Below are 21415 nucleotides of genomic sequence, written 5' to 3'. Positions count from 1 at the left end.
GTCTTGACATGCAACAAGACACAGGGACAGACTTTTGAACAAATTAGAATATATCTTCCAACACAATTCTTCTCACATGGTCAACAGTATGTTGCATTATCTAGAGTTCAAAGGAAGGCTAGTGTAAAAGTATTTGCCGAGAGAAATGGAAACAGTTTGATTACAAACAATTGTGTCTAAAGGAGATACCACAGTAAAGCAAAATATGCTTTTCAGCAAGTTTCAGCAAATAGAATTCACACATAAAATTATATGTAAAGTAACATATATTTGTGTGGAATTAAATTGTTTTGGCATATTTCAAGACATGCCAAATGAATGATATCGTTATATTAGATTATTCTAAATATGGGTATGTTTGAAAAAGTAAGGAAACGCCATTTCCATGTGTTCTCACAGCACCAGACTTTTGTGTGTGTGTATATCTTTCCCTTTATCTATCTATCAATGCACAGTAAGTTCTATCAATTATTAATGATAAATATATATAACAGATTGACTCATTAAAAAATAGAGATTATGATTGTGATAAAATAATGAAAACAATATTTACTAAGCAAGTGAGTACTAATAATTAGATGTAAAATATAAAAATGATTACAACTGGGAATCAAATGTGGGAAAATTATCAAGTGGCTAGCAGGAAACTGCCTGGAGGGTGGTCTTTCTGCTGGTATATATAATGTATCTGTTTGTATATGTATTACTTTGTCAGTATGTATGGTTGTATTTGAATGAGAATCCTTTTAAATGGAGTAATACAAAATTCTCTTAAAGCGCTAATAAGATTAAATAATATAGCATGTCTGTTAGTCAAGTCGGTTATCTAATTACTGTGATCCCTTTAATCTCAAGTTAATTGTCATCCTACATCTTAAATTAATTATCATCCCATATCTTAATACATTCTACATTTTCTATAAATTTCAAGATGAGTCAAATATTGCAGCTGATTATTTTGCTAATTTCATTAATGAAGTTTTGTAGAAATGATCAATGTTATTGAGATGCTGAAGGGTAGCACAAAGATAATCTGTTAAATTCAAGTACAATTAAATCAAGAAATAAGTTTTAGCCAAGGAGACAGTTTAAGCTTCCTCATTTGAATTAATTAGGAGTTCTGAAATCTGTAAATCTTTGAAACAATAACAATTACATTGAAGATGTTTCAGCATTTTAATCTCATCAAGATACAACATTATAGTTATATATATATTGATTTAACTGCTCAACTATTCATCTAATGCGGGGGTTGGTGAACCAGGGCAAATTACCCCAAGTGGGAGTAAAATGAAATTCTCGTGGGTAATGAGGACTCATTAGATGTATGTAAAATTATATTAAAAATGTGTTCCCTGTTATCTATGGTTTGCTTCCATTTGAATCAAGGGGTAACATTGGCATAAATAAATATATTTTGGAGTAATTGGTTAAAAAAGTTCCTCAACCCTGCCTGATCTAACACACTAGACCTATTGCATCAGTACACCAGATATTCCCTGGTATAGTTATGCTGTACAGATGTAGAGTTTAGTCATCCTGTTACTCATCACTCACATCTGGATCTCAGTAGTAAATACTTCCAGTTGTTTCAGCTCAGGGTCTCTCCTCACCTGAGTTCTCATGTCACTGTTCCACAAAATCCTCCAACCAGCATCAGTTACTGACCATCTCATTTCTTGTATTGAAGACAGCTCCTTCACATTACCTATTTCTGAAGCCATCATTATAAGTGACTTTGATGGACACAATCCTATTTTGCTTTCACACTTATTGCTGCTGCAGAAAGTGAATGTTTTCGCCACTCTCAAATGTTTGTATTACTTGTATGTATCTACTCTACTCCCATCCCTGTTCCTGACAAATGTACCAACACATAAACTACCCTTGATCTCTCTCACACCTTCAAAGCCAGTTAGCACCATCTCTGCACCAATTGGATTCTCTGATCACTGCATCATTATTGATTTCATCACATTTTTAATGTCCACTTTTCCATGCTCACATGGATTGGACAGAGTTTATTGAGGCAGATTTTCAAAGGTAGATGCTCTTCCTGTTATCAACCCTCATTTGCTTTCAAGTAAGGTGATATTTCCCCATGGCCAGACGTGTTTTTGCAGAATATTGAAAATTCAATTATGACAATCACATGATGTCAATTCTTACACATACACATGTACACACACACACACAGATACACATACATATGACAGGATTCTTTCAGTTTCTGTCTGCCAAATCTACTCACAAGGCGTTGGTCAGTCAAGGGCTCAAGGCTGTAGTAAATACTTGCCCAAGGTGCCATGCAGTGAGACTGAACCCAAAACCACATGAGGCTGGAAAGCAAACTCCTTAACCACATAGCCACACCCGTACCAGCTGCCAAGTTACATACTTAACAATCCCTTACTACAAAACATTATTCACCCCATGAATTCTAACCCCCTGGATTGATCCCAGCCTGTTCTATACAGATTATCCTTAGCAGTAAATGTGTTATACCCCACTTCCACTTTATTTACATGCAGTATGTTAGTGCGTGAATGTATAAATCAGTGTTTCTCAACCAGTTTTTACCTGTGGACCCCTTTGATTCTTATTTTATACTCTACTGGACCCTGCTAGCTATTCTATGTTTAAAAAAATCATATATTTTCATAATTAAATATTATTAGGAATTGTATAACAAAAATTTGTTAAAATATTTTGTGAATTGTAGAAGTAGGGTACATAAATTTTAACAACAAAATCTTATATGGATCTCCAAGGGTTGTAGGGACCCTGGTTGAGAATGGTTGGTATAAATGAACCATAATACCACTGTGTGAATGCTTATATTTTTTTGCTGCTTAGTCAGAAGGGTAGTGTCCATGAACTTTTTCAGAGTCTCCAAGACTGATGTGAGGAAGGGGAAATTATCTTCAAACTGGAGACCTAACTCAAATGCTTTCAGCAGAGTTGACTCCACTAATTAAGCCTACCCCACAAGAAGTATTAAATGTCAGCTAGGCAGGTGACCAAAATCCTCTTCCTGAGCATGTCCTTCCTTCCACTATCTTCTTACAACCATAGTCTATAACTGCAGGACATCTACCAATCTGTTGCTCTTATTTCTAAAACTCAAAGGTTAAGGATATTGATGCTATTAATTACCATCATCACCTTGAGATCCTTTCCTTTCTCACTTATCACATGGAACCATGACTACAGGAGATATACTCCTATGACATTCACCATTGAGAAATTAGGCAAAAGCAATGTTTTCACACTTGATTAGCATTATGAAAAATTTCTAGTCAAGTTACCCTCCCGTTGTGCACATTTTATTTCTTATTTCTTGGATGAGATGCTTCATGTCAGTTCTACCATTACAATATATAGTGAAAGGGCCCTCTCTGATCACTTTCTTATCTATTCTACTGTATTTCAAGTTTCAGTAATGTTTATTAGATTGTTGCTTTTTTATATTAACATAACAAATACTTGTAAAATAATATATATTAGTGACAGAGGCAGTAGTAATACTGATAAGTAATATTAAATGTGGATGTTCTGTTAGAACAAACTATACTGTGGCAGATATCACGAGGGAAACTCTCATATTGGCTTTTAGTGCAAAATGCATGCTTGTTGGAGGAATTATATAACTAGAAGGGAGATACAAATACTAGGTAAATCTTCATGATAAATAGGCTTTAACTACTTTAACCCATTAGCATTCAAACTATATCCAGCCCAGATATTCTACCTGTTTTACATCCAAAGTAGCCAGATCCAGCCTGTCATACCTACCCTACAAGATTATCGTTAAAATAAATAATCACATCATTGAAATCTCAAAGCTACAAAATAATGCATGATTAATTTTTAAAAAATGAATAAACAAGCATTACATTTGACAGGATAATCTGAATGCTAAAGTGTTAAATTGTACCTTACCACAATAGAAACAGCAGTAACCCATGATAACATAAGTCTTACATGCAGAAACTAGTGAGTTACTCCCTGCCAAATTAGATTACAAAGTGGGACTTACCCGCAGCAAAAGTAGAAAATTACTGCAGAAACGATAACTATGATGAGAATCAAGCAGACACATACTATCAGAACGATGATGACCTTCTCATTTTCCATTTCCTGCAATAATAAGGTAACATATTAAGACCGATGACTTTGGAAACATTGACAAACATAAATCATGGTGTTCTATCTATCATGATATTTAGATAAGGAAGAAAGAAAATGATATGGAAACTGTTCATGGAGTTGTGATGTAATAAGAAAGCTATCAAAATTATTTCAATTTTAAATGTCAATTTTTTTTTATTTGTTTATTTTCTGAAAGCTATTATATATTCGTCAAATAATCTGAGTTATTATTGTCCAGTTATGGTTTATCTTCTTTGCTTTGTCATTGAATACTAAATTACTACAGTATATCAAACTGTTGTTCATGTATATTCACCAACTGGCAGAGTGCACACAGAGAAAATCAGTGGAAACAAAAATGTGAAGCATCTGAGTGATCACTTGCCTTTCACCTTGCTAAAAATATCAGCTAAATCTCTCTAAAATTACACCCTAGTATCTTAACAAAACACACACACTGGATATTCCTAGATATCATCTGCCTAAAAAATAAGAACCAGGCTTTAAAAAAAAAAGTACATACTGAGGTTGGTTCATTCAATTAAACCCTTCAAAGCAGTGCCATAGTAAATATAACATGATTCACAATTGAACATACTGTGTTACCCAGGATCAGTGATGAATGAATCAGTAATAAACAAGCATAGCCGTATTTGTAAATGACTTATTTAATCAAATCATTGGTTATTCCTAAATTGCTTACAGTGTAATGTGGTTGGTGAAGGTGCATAACTCAGTGGTTAGAATGTTGGACTCACAATCATGAGGTAGGGAGTTTGACTCCCAGATCAGGCTGTGTGTTGTGTTCTTGAGCAAGACACTTTATTTCATGTTGCTCCAGTTCGCTCAGCTGTAGAAACTAGTTGTGATGTCACTGGTGCCAAGCTGTATCATGCTTTGTCTTTACCGTGGATGACATCACTGGTATGCATGGGAAACTGCTGGTCTTTCATAAAGTGGACTTGTGCCTCGGAGGGTAACTTTCCAGGTGCAATCCCATAGTCATTCATGACTGAAGAGAGTCTTTACCCTTTACCCTAATGTCGTTGGTATTAGGAAGGGTATCCAGCAGTAGAAACCATGTCAAAGATGACATTGGAACTTCCTGCAGCTTTGTGGCTCACTGGATCCAGTCAACCAACGCCAACATAGAAAACAAATGTTAAATGATGATGTTGATGTTCCTTATTTAACAGTTCCAAAAAATTTCTTACGTCAAATCCCATCAGTGAGAACATAAGCAACATTTTATCATTACTTCTATGCAAATTAGCTTCTTACTTAATGATCAGCCACTTAACAATTGAACATTCAGAACTGAATTGTTAAATTGAGGTATTCCTGAATATAACACATCAACAAACTTATAGAGCACTGTGTTCATCTTCATCTTGGTGGTATTCACTTCTTTGTGTTTATTCTGAACTTTCACTTAGTAGAGTTCATTTGTAATATTTATCTTTTCTATGTGTGTTCATCATCATCATCGGTTAACATCCGCTCTCCATGCTGGCATGGTTTGGACAGTTTGACTGAGGACTGGTGAGCCAAAGGCTGCACCAGGCTCAATCTGATCCGGCAAAGTTTCTACAGCTGGATGCCCTTCCTAAAGCCAACCACTCCGAAAGTGTAGTGGGTGCTTTTACATGACACGGCATGGAGGCCAGTCAGACGGATCTGGCAATGACCACACTCAAAAGGTGTTTTTTTACATGCTACCTGCATGGGAGCCAGTCTGGCGACACTGGCAACAACCACGCTCAAATGTTGTTTTTCAAGTACTGGCAACAATCACACTTGAATAGTGCTTCTCACATGCCGCTGGCATGGGAGCCAATCTGTGATCCTGAGAACGATCACACTCAGATGTACTTTTAACATTCCACTGGCACCCTCACTGGAAGCTATCAACTACTTGTAGTTTTTCTCCCTGGAATGTGACCGGAGCTGTTCTCTGCACATTTTCAGTGTTCATAGCACCTGAGCATTTGCCACAGACAAATACTATCTTCCCAGTTAGCCTCCCTTTGATATTGCTGCACCTCTTATGTGTCCACAGCTTACACAGGGTACATCTTATGAAGTTTCTACCTACACCTTTTCTACAGATCAAGCAGGGCCATCTACCTGAAGGGATTTCTGGTTTGTCTGCCTTCCTACTTAATAAGACTTTGGTTTTAGCAAGGTTGACTCTAAGGCCCTTCAATTCTAATCCTTGCTTCCACATCTGTCAACACGGAAATGTCATACCATGTGTACTATGATAAATCTTGTTGCTATTATATTGATTTATTAACAAGCAGAGAATGTAAATAAAACCAAGTTGTTATGCATTTTTATCTAATCTACAGTGTATTTACAATTACCCATAACTAAACAACAACAACAATAACAAAATGGATTTCCACAGTTAAATGATTTCTTCACTATACTAAGAGCTGAAAATAAAAGTAAAGTTTTAAATTTGCACAAAATACATTTTTTTTATACTTCATTCTTATTTGTTACTTAATCTTTTCATAATATAACTTGCCTAAAAACTTTCTTTGAAAATTTTATAAGTCTCAAAACTCTATCAACATAATTGGCAGTGTCTTACTACCACTCTCTGTTTGTCCATCTCACAAAGAGAGATAACTTTTATGTTATTGTGAAGTACATTTGCCACCTAAATGTGGCTAACCCTTAAAGGTTGATGCTACTGTAGCTTGTAGCCCCAGGAAGACATCTCCTCCAGTTGGCTATTGACACACTATATGTGCCCTATCAGTATTTGCAAAGGGAAGTCATCTTTCCCATCTCCAGCCTGACATGATACACATGGACTCGAGTTTCTGGGTATTGACCATCAGCATGATGGGAAGTGGTTCTCAATTCAAATATATATATATATATATATATATATATATATATATAATATTATTAGAGACAAAACCACTATTTTGCAAATCAAACAAGGAAAGACTTAATCAATACATAAAAAATTTTAATATAAAGTAAATAAATCGCCACTACAATTGTTTCCTGTCTTCAAATGACATTCATCAGGTGGATTTTATATCTTCTATTCAATTTTAAAGTTATATATATATACATATATACTTTTTCCAGTGATGAATAGTCACTAATCTTGAAAAAGTGGAAACAAGCAATAATAAATCTCTGAGCAAGGTATAAACAGTAGCTGCACAACATCGTGAAGTATATTTGACACCTAAATGTGGCTAACTCTTAAGGGCTGATGCTACTGTAGCTTGTAGCCCCAGGAAGACATCTCCACCAGCTGGCTATTGACACACTATCTGTGCCCTATCAGTATTTGCAAAGGGAAGTCATCTTTCCCATCTCCAGCCTGATGTGATATACGCGGACCCGAGTTTCTGGGTATTGACCTGTCATCAGCGTGTGACAACCACCAGTTGGCGATGGGAACCAAAGAGTAACTTGTCATATAGCATGTAATGTTGGGAATATATTTTTTCCACTGTTGGTAACACCAGGTAATGTCACATTTGTAATTATGGAGAGCTGTTCAACAATCAAAAATAGCAGAATCTACATAAAATCACATTTCTAAGCCATTCACTTCTGATGATGGGCCTTTAAGCCTGAAATACATAAAAGTTACTTTACTTTCCCTTTCCACATTGTTAGAAGCTCTCTGTCTTCATTATTTATTATCGTACTGCTGTATCACAATGCATCCGGCAAACTACAATGCTCTTCTACTATTATTGTCACTGATGACTACTTTGTATATTTTCAATAAATATGAGTTTGTCTTATTTGATTTTATTTTAATTTAATAAATGATTTATTTTAAAAAGTAGTATTTGTTTCGCTCTTTTCTATATGCACTAGTAAAATTATAATTATAATTTTACCTGCCCATAACATGCAAAAAGAACCCAGTCATAGAAACCAAGCCAAATCAGACTGGAACCTGATGCAGCTCTCCAGCTTGCCAGCTCTGGTCAAAACATCCAACCCATGCCAGCATGGAAAACAGACATTAAATAATGATAATGATAACGTACCCAGTTAATATTACCTAATATTTCAACAGTATACTTCAAACATTATTCAACAGTTAATAATCTAGCAGATAATATTTTCCCTCCTTCCAGTAATTCACTCTGGAAATTAATAATATCTAAATAAACTAATTTCAATTTTTAAAATCCTACTGCAAGGGGCCTTGAGGTCAAATTTCTTTGAAAGCTTAGCTGTTACTCCCAAGTGGGTATGAACAGTCTGGGAGAATGCACCATGCTCTCACTAATTGTTTTATGTGCCTGTGTAGTCATGAGCAGACACAGACACCCTCTTAGCTTCTCCCTTGATCCAGCAAAACAGCAAGGATGTGACAGTTGAAAGGAGAGAAGTCTGCACTAGCATTCAGAAAGTACTAACTTTCAGTTGAATAAACTGGAACTATATGAACTGATGTGCTTTGCTCAAGTACACAATGCACTACCTAGTTGAGGAAATGAACTGATGTTCTTATGACTATGGTCCTAACAACCTAATCGCTAGGCTACTCAGCTAAGACTAAATACATATGAGTTCATATATTTATTAATTTGTTAATAACACCCCATAATAGTACATATAAAATCAATAAAGTTTGGGCAGAAAAGGTGAGTGAATTTTGGTGAATTGTTGAATGACACTGTAAAAAGCTGGTCCAAACATCATCTCAAGTTACTCAATTTCCTATCTCTGTGTTCATTCAGGTGACAGTGCAGAGAACAAATGCACAGATATGGGAAATTCAGAGCTGCTTAATGAATACATTATGCATACATATAGTTATACAAGCATATGTACTTACATCCATACACATAGACACCTAAATACATACATACATATATGTAAACCTGATGAATTCACAAAGAGAAAAATACATATTCATGAACTCACACACACACATTTATAGAATGTCCCATTCTGTTTCTAGTTGACTGTAATTGTTATTTTTTTAACTTATTTATTTATTTGCATAAAGATTAATCATTTAGACAGGGGGTGATTATTAAAATACTTTTTCATATATGATGTATGCATGTATGCACATACATATATACATGCATACATACATGCATGCATAGATACATACATGCATACATACATACACACACACATATGTACATACATACATATACACACACACATATGTACATACATACATACACACACATATGTACATACATACATACACACACACATACGCACATACATACATAAATATACACGCATGCACTCACACACATAATATCATCATAATATTTTCTGATGACAGTTTATATAACTCTCTATAAAAGCATTTAATACTGATGTATTTTAACTTCTTCATGAATAAGTGTCTTGAAGAATTAACAATGCAAAGCCTAGTATTAATAATATTGTATTTCAAAGGTGAATAGACGTTTGTTAGTAAGGCAGGTCACTTAAATCTTTCTTGGACCTGATGACCGAGATATGTTAAATTCCTAAATTTTCATGGGCTGTCAGATTATACACTGACACAAAAATAGTGAAATGAAGAATGCATACATGTAGTGTAAGCCATTGATCAGACACATGCATGAACACTTACACCACACATACAGAAGATCACAATGCTTGACACTGTGTAAATTAGAACAAAAATCTTGACACTTTGTTAGTGACCGATGTTAATTTTGTTCTGAAAGAAATACATTCATGCCATAGCAAAAACACTGTGCCATGCAAGTTAAGAAAAGTTAAGCCATAAAACAACCATACAACAAGTCTATATACACACTTCCATAAGAGTATTAATGGAATGCCCCCAATTAAATCGTCAGTAAAAAGAAAACAGAATAAATAGGACAGCTTACTGTTTCAGAGAAATTAAAATGTACTCTAGGGATATTAGTTGTACACCCAACAGTGAGAATAACAATGATTGTAGACAGCTTCAATGTCCTATATCTAGATTATAAGTTTAATTTCTGTCTTTAGGTTGTAATATGCGACTTTTCCAACAATACCATGTTGAGAACAGTAGGCTTCACAAACATGAAACAGTCTTGCCTGTTAATGAAAGTATCTCAAAACTGAGACATATCCCATTGTCTGTCACTGTTTCTAGCTGATAATAATTGTTATTTTGCCCATAGAGATTTATATTTTGGCTAGTAAGTGATTATCAAAGATTCCTTTCATGTGTATGTATCTCAACTTCAATACACTATTAGAAAAGATATCTGCAAATATATATATATATATATATATATATATATGCATGAGCATAAATGTCTAAAAATATTTCTACTCTTTGAATAAAGCTTTATCTCTTTATTTAGTGATTAAAAGGATGCCAGAGTAATTGATTTGTAAAGTATAGATTGAAAAGAAGATAGTATTATGGATTGAATAAACTCCAACATATTGGTCTGTAGATGATCAACATATCCACTTACCTTGCTAAGAAAGGAGCTCACCCAGCTAGTTTGAATAGCAATGAAAAAGCAATTAGATCTCCCTTAACTCAGTCAGATTACCCTGTCAAATGTAATGCTCGTGTATTCACATTATTTTGAATTTATTGTGCATTATTTTGTAGTCTTGAAGTTTCAATTATGTGACTCTATTTTTTAGGCTAACATTGCAGAATAAGTGTGAGAGGCTGTATCTGGCCAGTTTGAGTATGAAACAGGAAGAATATTTTAGCCAGATATGGCTGATTTAAATGCTAAAAGGGTTAAATAAGGCAAGCCACTTTGGATAATGAGTTCCGGACATCTGACAAGAATGGATTCTCACACACTTTATTTTTTTTTATAAATCTCTTCTGTCATTATTACTATAAACAATCCCTGATCCCCCAAAACTAAAACCTGTCTACTATCCCAATCCCCCAACTGAAACTTATCAGATTTTTCCACTCCTCATTCTTTCGTCAGCATTTAACCCCTACCAAATCTTGCACTGAACATTTTTTTTTTCTAAACCTCTGACCCACCAGACCTACAACCTTCTGGAACTCTTTTCCCTGCTACATTTTCTCACAGACTGAGCCTCCTAACATTCAAGCTGAGCAACAACTCTATCAACATCATCAGTTAGTAAAGGTCAGCAAACACATCACCCTTGCTATTTTCCTTGCTTTAAAATAAATACAACATTCACACAGTACATAAATTCACCCTTCCTCTTTCTATCACTCTTTTATCATGTACATACACACTCTTCTTCTTAAGACCTTCATACCCTATGGAGTATAGGCCATTGATGACTTTTCTCGACTATTCTAGACTCTGGGCTGTTGTTAGGGCCATGTTCCTAGTTTGAGGAATACCCTTCTCTGAGGAAAGGCCCTCCATTCACATTGTAACCTGTATGATAGTGATGCTCATGTGATGACTAGACAAGGCTGTAGTATTATTGATAAATAAAAGAACTATTTACATCATTGATAATGTTGACTAATAATGGTTTCATATTTTGGCACAAGCCCAGCAAGTTCAGAGTAGGGGATAAATCAATTACATTAACTCCAGTGCTCAACTGATACTTATTTAATTGACCCCAAAAGGATGAGAGGCAAAGCTGACCTCAGTGAAATTTGAACTCAGAATGTAAAGATGAATAAAATGCCGCCCAGCATTTTGCCTGATGTGTTTAACGATTCTGCCAGCTTGCCTCCTTAATGTTGTCTAATAATAACTACTGAGGATTATTTATGACAAGGAACAATAAACAAGGCATGACAAGGAACAATAAACAATAAAAGCTCAGCTTTAAAAGAACATCACAACAGTCCTGTCATTGTTATGCAAATTATCGTAGCATTGCATATAAGTTGATCAAAGCTATTTAAGGACAGCAAATATCTACAGCATGACTTTTTGACTAGAACTGTATGACATGACAATAGCATTGCCAACAGGATATGGATAATTGATTTTATCCGATCCAGATTTGGCCGAAGCCTGGTTGAAGTGGTTGTCAGCGAGTGTAAGAACAAAACATTTGATGGACAATGATGAATCCAAGGAAATAAATGATCTCTAGTGGGTAACTGTGTATCTCTTCTATAACAAGACACCCATTCTTGTTGCTCTATCTCACTTTAACCTTTCAACATTTGGCATAAAGCAACATTCTCCTTTCAGGTACTCCCAGCTTAGTTGTGGAAGCTTTTCTTTTTTCCTCTCCCTGTTCTTTTTTCTGTCTTGTAAGTTACTTAGCAACCTCATTAATGCCAGTAGCATGAGAAAAAGAAACAAACATCCAGTACATACAGTAAAATAGTTGGCATTAGGAAGAGTATCCAATATCAGCTTTAGCTGATATTGCAGAAAGTATGCTAAAGCTGATACTGGAGCCCAACACAACCTTGTGGTTCTCTGGATCCTGTCAAACTATCCAACCTATACCAGCATGGAAAGTGGACATTAAATTATGATAATGATGATGATGATATCAAAAGCAAGAGTTGAGAATATTAAAGGAGTTTCGACAATGATATATCCTAAAATGTTGAAAGAAATGAAATCTGAGGATATAAAGGAAACGGTAATACCATCAATGAGACCAAAGAAGAAGTTTTGGAGTTTCAAAACAACTGCAGCATAAGCTTTTGATTAGTACAGTGCAACATGGTGCAACACCATAAACTGGTACTCTGCTGGTTATGACAAGGGTTCCAGATGATCCAATCAATAGAACAGCCTGCTCGTGAAATTACTGAGCAAGTGGCTGAGCACTCCACAGACATGTGTACACTTAATGTAGTTCTCAGGAAGATTCAGCATGACACAGAATATGACAAGACTGGTCTTTTGAAATCCAGATACTCATTTTTGCCAGCTGAGTAAAATGGAGCAACATGAAATAAAGCACCATGCTTAACACCCCACTAGAGAGTGAACTCATGACCTTATGATTGGAAGCCCAATACCCTAACCATTAAGCCATATGCCTTCACCACAAACATATGCAAAACAACAATTAATCACTATGAGTAACTTAGTACATAAGTTGTTGATTCCAGTAGGATTTGAACTCAGAACATATAAGAAACATAGACACAGGAGTGGCTGAGTGGTAAGAAGTTTACTTCCAAACCACAAGGTTTTTGGTTCAGTATCACTGCATGGTACCTTCGGCAAGTGTCTTCTACTATAGCTTCAGGCCGACCAAAGCCTTCTGAGTTGATTTGGTAGATGGAAACTGAAAGAAGCCCATCATATATTATATATATATATTTTTACCATTTTTTACCCCTCTGCGAAAAGATCTCAGAATTTTAATTGATTTGCTTTTCGCAGGAAGGAAGTTTCTTCGAAGTATACGTCTCGCTTTTATCCTTCGAAACGTAGAGTAGATGAAACCTTAGCGACTGAAGAAGGGGATTTTTCGTTGTGCTTATTGTCCTGTATATCTTTTTTTCTTTTTTGCTTGTCCTGTTCCTTGGTTTGTGTCTATGTTTTTCGTCTCTCTATGTGTTCGACGTCTTTTTGGTGTCCTGTACACATATATGCGTGTATATGTACATGTAGAGGTAGGTACGTACATATATGTTTATATATATGCATATGTTCTATTTTATTAACATATTATACGACTAAACGCACGCACCCTATTAAGTAAGATTGTTCTGTTTATCAAGTTAGCCTTGATATTAACTCTCACGCGACTCTGCATCTTTCTTTCTTTCTCTCCCATTCCCTTTTTCGTCCTTTTTCCCTCACTTAACTTGTCTCTTCCTCTCTCTCTCATTCTTCATTCTCTCTCTCCCCCTCACCATTCTTCATGGTCTCCTCGCACCATTCCCCTTCTTCTCTCTCTTCCTCTTGCTCCTCCTCCCCCATTCCCGTCGTCCATCTGCGACGATACTTCCGTCGTAACTGCTATCCTGTCTTTTCTCGCCCGCCTTCTAAGGCCACTGGTCGACATTCTTTCTCTCTCGTCGTCCACTATAATCCAGCGTTTGCATTACTTTTTTCGTCTGGCGTAAACAGCCCTTCTTATCTTGTTCTCCTTGTCCTGTCTCTCACTGTTATATATTTATTTTTCAACTGTTTATATATAATTTTTTTTTTTTACTGTTTATATGTTTGTACTGTCGTTACCGTCTTGCTTTTTTTACCATTTTTTACCCCTCTGCGAAAAGATCTCAGAATTTTAATTGATTTGCTTTTCGCAGGAAGGAAGTTTCTTCGAAGTATACGTCTCGCTTTTATCCTTCGAAACGTAGAGTAGATGAAACCTTAGCGACTGAAGAAGGGGATTTTTTGTTGTGCTTATTGTCCTGTATCTCTTTTTTTCTTTTTTGCTTGTCCTGTTCCTTGGTTTGTGTCTATGTTTTTCGTCTCTCTATGTGTTCGACGTCTTTTTGGTGTCCTGTACACATATATGCGTGTATATGTACATGTAGAGGTAGGTACGTACATATATGTTTATATATATGCATATGTTCTATTTTATTAACATATATATATATATATATATAATATAATGTGTGTGTGTGTGTGTATAAATGTATTTGTGTGTGCGTGTGTTTGCACCCCCTGCCACTCCTTGGCAACTGATGTTGGTACGTTTATGTCCCCATAACTTAGCAGTTCGGCAAAATAGACCAATAGAATAATTTCTAGGCTTACAAAGAATAAGTCCTGGGGCCGATTTGTTTGACTAAAGGCAGTGCTCCAGCATGGCCACAGTCAAATGACTGAAAAAAGTAAAAGAATAAAAGTATACCAATAATACGCAATCAGTTGTCATATCTGAAATTTCTGGACATCACCTTCATCAAATGTCAACACTGACGATAAAAACATAATAGTCAACTCATAGAGGAAAAGGAGATATTATATGACATTTAATGGCGCCTAACTAATAAATATCAAACCGATAAACAAATCAATTACATACTTGTAATACTCATTGAGATACTCTTGCTTGTATCACGTTTATAAGTTTACTGAACAATATTTAGTTTTGCTGATGAAGGAGCCTCTACATCAGTGGTTCTCAACTGGGGTCCATATTGTCCTTGCAGGTCCATATAAGATATTTTGTCAAAATTTGTGAGCAATATATTGCTTAAACTTCTACAATACTCTTACTCTTTTACTTGTTTCAGTCATTTGACTGTGGCAATACTGGAGCACTGCCTTTAGTCAAGCAAATCGACACCAGGACTTATTCTTTGTAAGCCTAGTACTTATATTATCAGTTGCTTTTGCCAAACTGCTAAGTTACAGGGACGTAAACACACCAGCATTGTCAAGGATGTTGAGGGAACAAACACAGATGCACAAACATATACACACACACATATATATATATATATATATACACATATATACAATATATATACATATATAATATATACACACATATATACAATGGGCTTCTTTCAGTTTCCGTCTACCAAATCCACTCACAAGGCTTTAGTTGGCCTGAGGCTATAGTAGAAGACACTTGCCCAAAGTGCCATGCAGTGGGACTGAACCCGGAACCATGTGGTTGGTAAGCAGGCTACTTACCACACAGCCACTCCTGCACCTACATCAAGTATTTTAACAGTTTTTTAAAATACACTTCCTAATAATGTTTAATAATCCTTTCTACTCTAGGCACAATGCCCGGAATTTTATGGGAGGGGTTAAGTTGATTACATTATATCAACCTTGAAAGGATGAAAGGCAAAGTCAGAATGTAGTGACAGGTGAAATGTCGCTAAGCCTTTTGCCCAGCATGATAATAAAAATACAAAAGGACTTTTTGAACATTGAACAGCTATTAAGGTCCACCGGAATAAAATAGGACTCAAAAGGGTCTGTAGGTAAAAAAATGGTTGAGAACCACTACTCTACATGTTCACTTCATCTCCTAGAAATAACAACCAAATCATATCCTTCTGCTTAATAACAAGGAAGGACACCTTGGATATCTTCCACTGTGATAGAATGGAAATGGTTGTTTTAAAAGAAAGAGCTATTGAGAATGTTCCTCCTAGTCTTTCTCACTGTGCAGTGCAGCCAATTCTGAGAATGGAAGTGGAGAGATAGAGGTGGGGATGGAACTCAGCACTTGATTAGAATTTTCTATCAACCTGAAAGAGTAAACTGTAAAACTGACTTTGGTAGGATTTGAACTCAAAATGCACAGAGTCAGAACTAATTACCACAAGGTATTTATCCAACACCACTAATTCTGCCAAATGACTGATACTACAATCCTAGATAAAGTGTAGCTAATATTACATTAGGCAATGTAATCATCCTTTTGTAAAATGGGACATTGTGATTTGAGGGATATTTGGTAGCTATTTCTAGCAAGTTTAGTAACCATGAAGATCTTTCTTTGGTTCAAGTAGGGGTAGGAAAGTTGTAATTTAGACTTAAATCAATCATGATCCTGAAAGCTTAATGTTAAAGATGTTCCAGTTGTGACTATTCCTATCTAAGTTGTCCTTTTTATTCATAGGCACAGGTGTGGCTGTGTGGTAAGAAGCTTGTTTCCCAACCACATGGTTTTGGGTTCAGTCCCACTGAGTGTCACCTTGGCCAAGTGACTTCTACTTATAGCCTCGAGTTGACCAAAGCCTTGTGAGTAGATTTGGTAGATGGAAACTGAAAGAAGCCCATTATATATACATACATACATATATATATGTGTGTGCGTGTGTGGATCTTTGTGTCTGTGCTTGTCCTCCACCATCACCACTTGACAACCAGTGTTGGTCTGTTTGCATCCCCATAGCTTAGCAGTCTGGATAAAGAGGCTGATACAATAAATACCAGGCTTAAAAAAAAAAAAGTACTGGGATCAATTCATTCGACTAAAAATTCAAGGAGGTGCCACAGTATGGCCGCAGTCTAATGACTGAAACAAGTAAAAGATAAAGATGAAAGATACAGTGAAATATTAGAGCTGTCATTGGCAAACCATGGCTCACAGGACTTTCTGAATGGTGCACCTAACTAAAAATTTAATTACCTTGAAAGTATTTAGTAATGGAGCCCATCTGATGATGAGCCAAGTCTCATGTGGCCTGCTTTTCGAAAAAAGGTAGCCCATGCCTGGATTTGAATATAAGGAATTCTGTCAACTCAACACATTGAAAATGATTTGCTAGTAACTATGTCAACTGATAAAAGATGACAGGTAAATTGTTATGTCAATATAGATTACATGTGTAGTGGTTGTGTCAATACTCACTGGAGATTACCTGCTTCTTTTAGCTTTTATCATTTACCTGTTTCAGCCATTGGATTGCATTCATGCTGGGGTACCACCTTGAAGTGCTTGGGTGAATAAATCAATCTCAGTGCTTATATATATATTTTTTTTTGAGTCTGGTACTTATTCTATCATTCTCTTTTGCTGAACTGTTAAATTATGAGGGTGTGAACAAATCAACGTTAATGTCAAGCAGTAGTGGGGGACAAACAAACACATATACAATAGGCTTCCACACAGTTTCCATCTACCATATTCGCTCACAAAGCACTGGTTGGTTCAGAGCTGTAGTAGAAGATATTTGTCCAATGTGCTCTGCAGTGGAACTGAACCTAAAACCATGTGGTTGCAAAGCGCCTAGTGTTCAGTGTTAGTAAATGACAGGATCGTCTTGTGAAGAAGAAAGGTTAAAATGTTGTGCCCTAGTAATACATTAAATTCGACAGGATTGGACTGCATAGTGTTGTGTCAACACACTGGACATGAACATCTGACCTATGCAGTGTAGTACTGTGTCAATACTCAGGGGATAACCTACATGAGTTCTGTGTCAATACCTTAAAGATGACTGTCATATAAACACACTGGTGACAGGACTGACCTATGTAGTATCATATAAAAACACACTGGAAATAACATATATAGGGATATGTATCAACATACTAAAGATGATGGAATTCATCTGTCCAGTGTTAGGTTTACACACTGGACAGGACAAGTTTAATGTCAAGTCAATACACTCGAGATAATGCAATACAGTATTATGTCAGTACACAGGAGACAATGGGGTTGATCTATGTAGCGGCATGTAAACACACTGGAGATGAAAAAAGTAGAAAATGCCAACACACTTGGAAATAATAAGTATATAGGATATATATATCTCAACACCATGGAGGTGATATGGTTGGCTTGTGTAATGTCATAACTATGCACTGGAGAGGAAGTGTCAGAAGAACAAAAACATTATGGCCAATGATGTTTTTAATCTTCTATCAATGACATGCAGCAACATAAATATCTATATTTATACTTAAATAACACCAAGTATATAACAGTTATATACTTGTTCCCTAAGCACTGTATAATTTATATTTCAAATGAAATTATGCTTTAATTTATGACATAGCATAAATTTATATTGATAGAATATTGTGAGAATCAATATATTTCACCAAAATGTTCAATACATATATCTTCTGTCAATAAAGGCAAAGACATCTTTAATTCATATAACAACATATGGATAAGTGTGCACATGTGCATGGGTTTGAGAGAGAGAGAAAGAGGAAGAGGAGAGAGAGAGAGAGAGGAAGAGGAGAGAGAGAGAGATGTGTCATTGTCATCATCAACGTCATCATTTAACGTCTGCTTTCTATGCTGGCATGGGTTGGTGGTTTGACTGAGGACTGGCAAGCCGGAAGGCTGCACCAGGCTCCAGTCTGATTTAGCAAGGTTTCTACAGCTGGATGCCCTTACTAATGCCAACCACTCTGAGAGTGTAGTGGATGCTCTTTATGTGCTACAGGAGCCAGTCAAGTGGCAATGGTATCGACCATGCACAAATGGTGCTCTTTATGTGTCACTGGCACAGGTTTGGTACAAACCCAAACTCATCTAAACCGACTCTCTCCCTAATTAGTTGGGCTATGACCCTCTCCATGACTTTTATCACCTGATCCAACAATTTGATACCTCTGTAATTATTCATAGATAATGCATCACCTTTACCTTTGTAACTTTGACTATGGTGCTGCCACACCAGTCATTGGGTATGATTCCTTTGAGTATGTATGTAAAATTAGGAGTGGGCTACAAATGAGTTATTTCTTTGTTTTGCTTTGGTTAATTTAATTCCCTTGTGTTCTATTTTATCGATCTCAATATGAAAGAAATATTTTACCTCAGGATCCAAGAATCATAGTATGCAGTAGCCTTCTGCATCACCCATACCTTATTTTTGTTGCAAGAGCTTTTCTGAGACCTCATGTTTTGCTTTGATTAAAGTTCATCTAAAGAGTTTCCCCAAGATATATATGATATATAAAATCAAAAACAGAAGATAATCTTATAAGTATAATCTGTACTCAACCCTTTTATTACCATATTTCTGTTAAAATACACTGCCTTTGTTTCAATTAATTTATAGAATAATGAAGAATTCAGTAAAATAACTTTGCCATTATTCAGCTGGCATTTAGAACATAAATCATATAAAATTTTGATGGAAATTTTTAATTTAGCCCTTTATCATTTAAACTGGCCATATCCAGCCCAAACATGCTACTTGCTTTATTTTCAAACCATCCAGATCTGCCTCTCACACCTACTCTACAATGTCGTTTTATAAATAAACAGTCACATCAGAATCTCAAAGCTAGGGAAAAAATGTATGATTAATTCAAAACAATGTGAATAAATAAATGTTAAATTTAACAGAGTAATCTGAATGCTAAAGGGTTAGATCACTTTAAAAGAGGAAGTTTATATCATAGAAAGACAGTCTCAAGGAGGTTGATATGAAAAGGGTTAGTTAGTAAATTTCTAGCTAAAAGCTATATTCAGTTTCAATAAAAGGAAACACAAGACTTTATTAATTTCTGATTTAGAAGTGGAACTTTATAAATGAAAAAAAAAACAAAAGCAGCTACAAGAACTGGAAATTCATAAATGACAATTTATAGCTTGCAGTTTTGCCAGTTCCTAAGAGATGTGGACTAATTGATGCTTCACTACTATCAACAAATAATGATTTGAAATTTCGGCACAAGGCCAGGAGGTTTGGGGAGCAGGTAAGTCAATTACATCAATCCCAGTGTTCAGCTAGCACTTAATTTATCGACCCCCAAATGGATGGAAGGCAAAGCCACCCTCGGCAGAATTTGAACTCGAAACGTAAAAGCAGGTGAAATGCCTGTTACAGTAATGATTCTGCTAGCTCACCACCAAATAATGCCAGGATGACTTCAATCTGATCCCAACTATCAGAAAATTCAGAAAAATTAAACTTTTAGGATTTAAACTAGTCATATCTGACCCAAATATTCAACTTGGTTTATGTTCAAACTGACCATGAACAATTCATGTAATGAGATCCCACATAGATTCCCTCTAACTGATTTCAATCACAAGGCCTGGGACAACTTAAGGCTATAATGAAAGACATGCACAACATACTGCACAGTAAGTTTGAATGAGGGAACATATGATTGCAAAGCAATCTTATTAGCCCTCAACGATGCTCATGTTTATTTATATGTGTATACACACACACACACACATATATACATATATTCATTTATATATATATATATATATATATATATATACATTTTGATTATAATCACCCCACAGATTTTTAGGGATAACACCATACAGAATTCTGGTGCATCTAAATTAAGTACCATATTCATTTGAATCTAAATTTTTGCTGCACTGTATATATATATATATATATATATACACACACACACACATATATATATACATACATATATATATATATACATACATATATATATACATATATATACATACATATATATATATACACATATATACATATACATTTATATACTTACATATATATATATATATATATATATACACACACACACATATATATATACATCATCATCATTTAACGTCCACTTTCCATGCTAGCATGGGTTGGACAATTTGACTGAGGACTGCTGAACCAGATGGCTGCACCAGGCTCCAATCTGATCTGGCAGAGTTTCTACAGCTGGATGCTCTACCTAAAGCCAACCACTCCAAGAGTGTAGTGGGTGCTTTTATGTGCTACCAGCACGAAGGCCAGCTTGGCGGTACTGGCAACGGCCATGTTGAAATGGAGTTTTTTACGTGCCACCTGCACAGGAGTCAGTCCAGCGGCACTGGCAATGACCTTGCTCGAATGTTTTGTTCATTTGCCACCGGCACAAGTGCCAGTAAGCCAACACAGGTAACGATCACGCTCAAATGGTGCTTTTTACATGCCACCGGCACAGAAGCCAGACAGCGATTAAGAGTATGAAGA

General features: G+C 35.7%; 1 protein-coding gene across 4 annotated transcripts in view; it reads right to left on the bottom strand.

Annotated features, from left to right (window-relative positions):
* LOC115209825 overlaps positions 1-21415 on the bottom strand; it is a 162281-nt gene that overhangs the window by 16051 nt on the left and 124815 nt on the right. For all 4 annotated transcript variants that reach the window (XM_029778386.2, XM_029778384.2, XM_029778385.2 and 1 more), the window contains one exon: positions 4040-4140. In XM_029778386.2, coding sequence (XP_029634246.1) covers positions 4040-4137 — 98 coding nt within the window. In that variant the 5' untranslated portion in view covers positions 4138-4140. The remainder of the gene's footprint in view (positions 1-4039; positions 4141-21415) is intronic.

Source organism: Octopus sinensis, linkage group LG3 (assembly GCF_006345805.1).
Source record: "Octopus sinensis linkage group LG3, ASM634580v1, whole genome shotgun sequence".
Taxonomy (NCBI): Eukaryota; Metazoa; Mollusca; class Cephalopoda; order Octopoda; family Octopodidae; genus Octopus; species Octopus sinensis.
The sequence above is the reverse complement of the archived record's forward strand: the minus strand, read 5'-3'. Positions and strand labels throughout refer to the sequence as shown.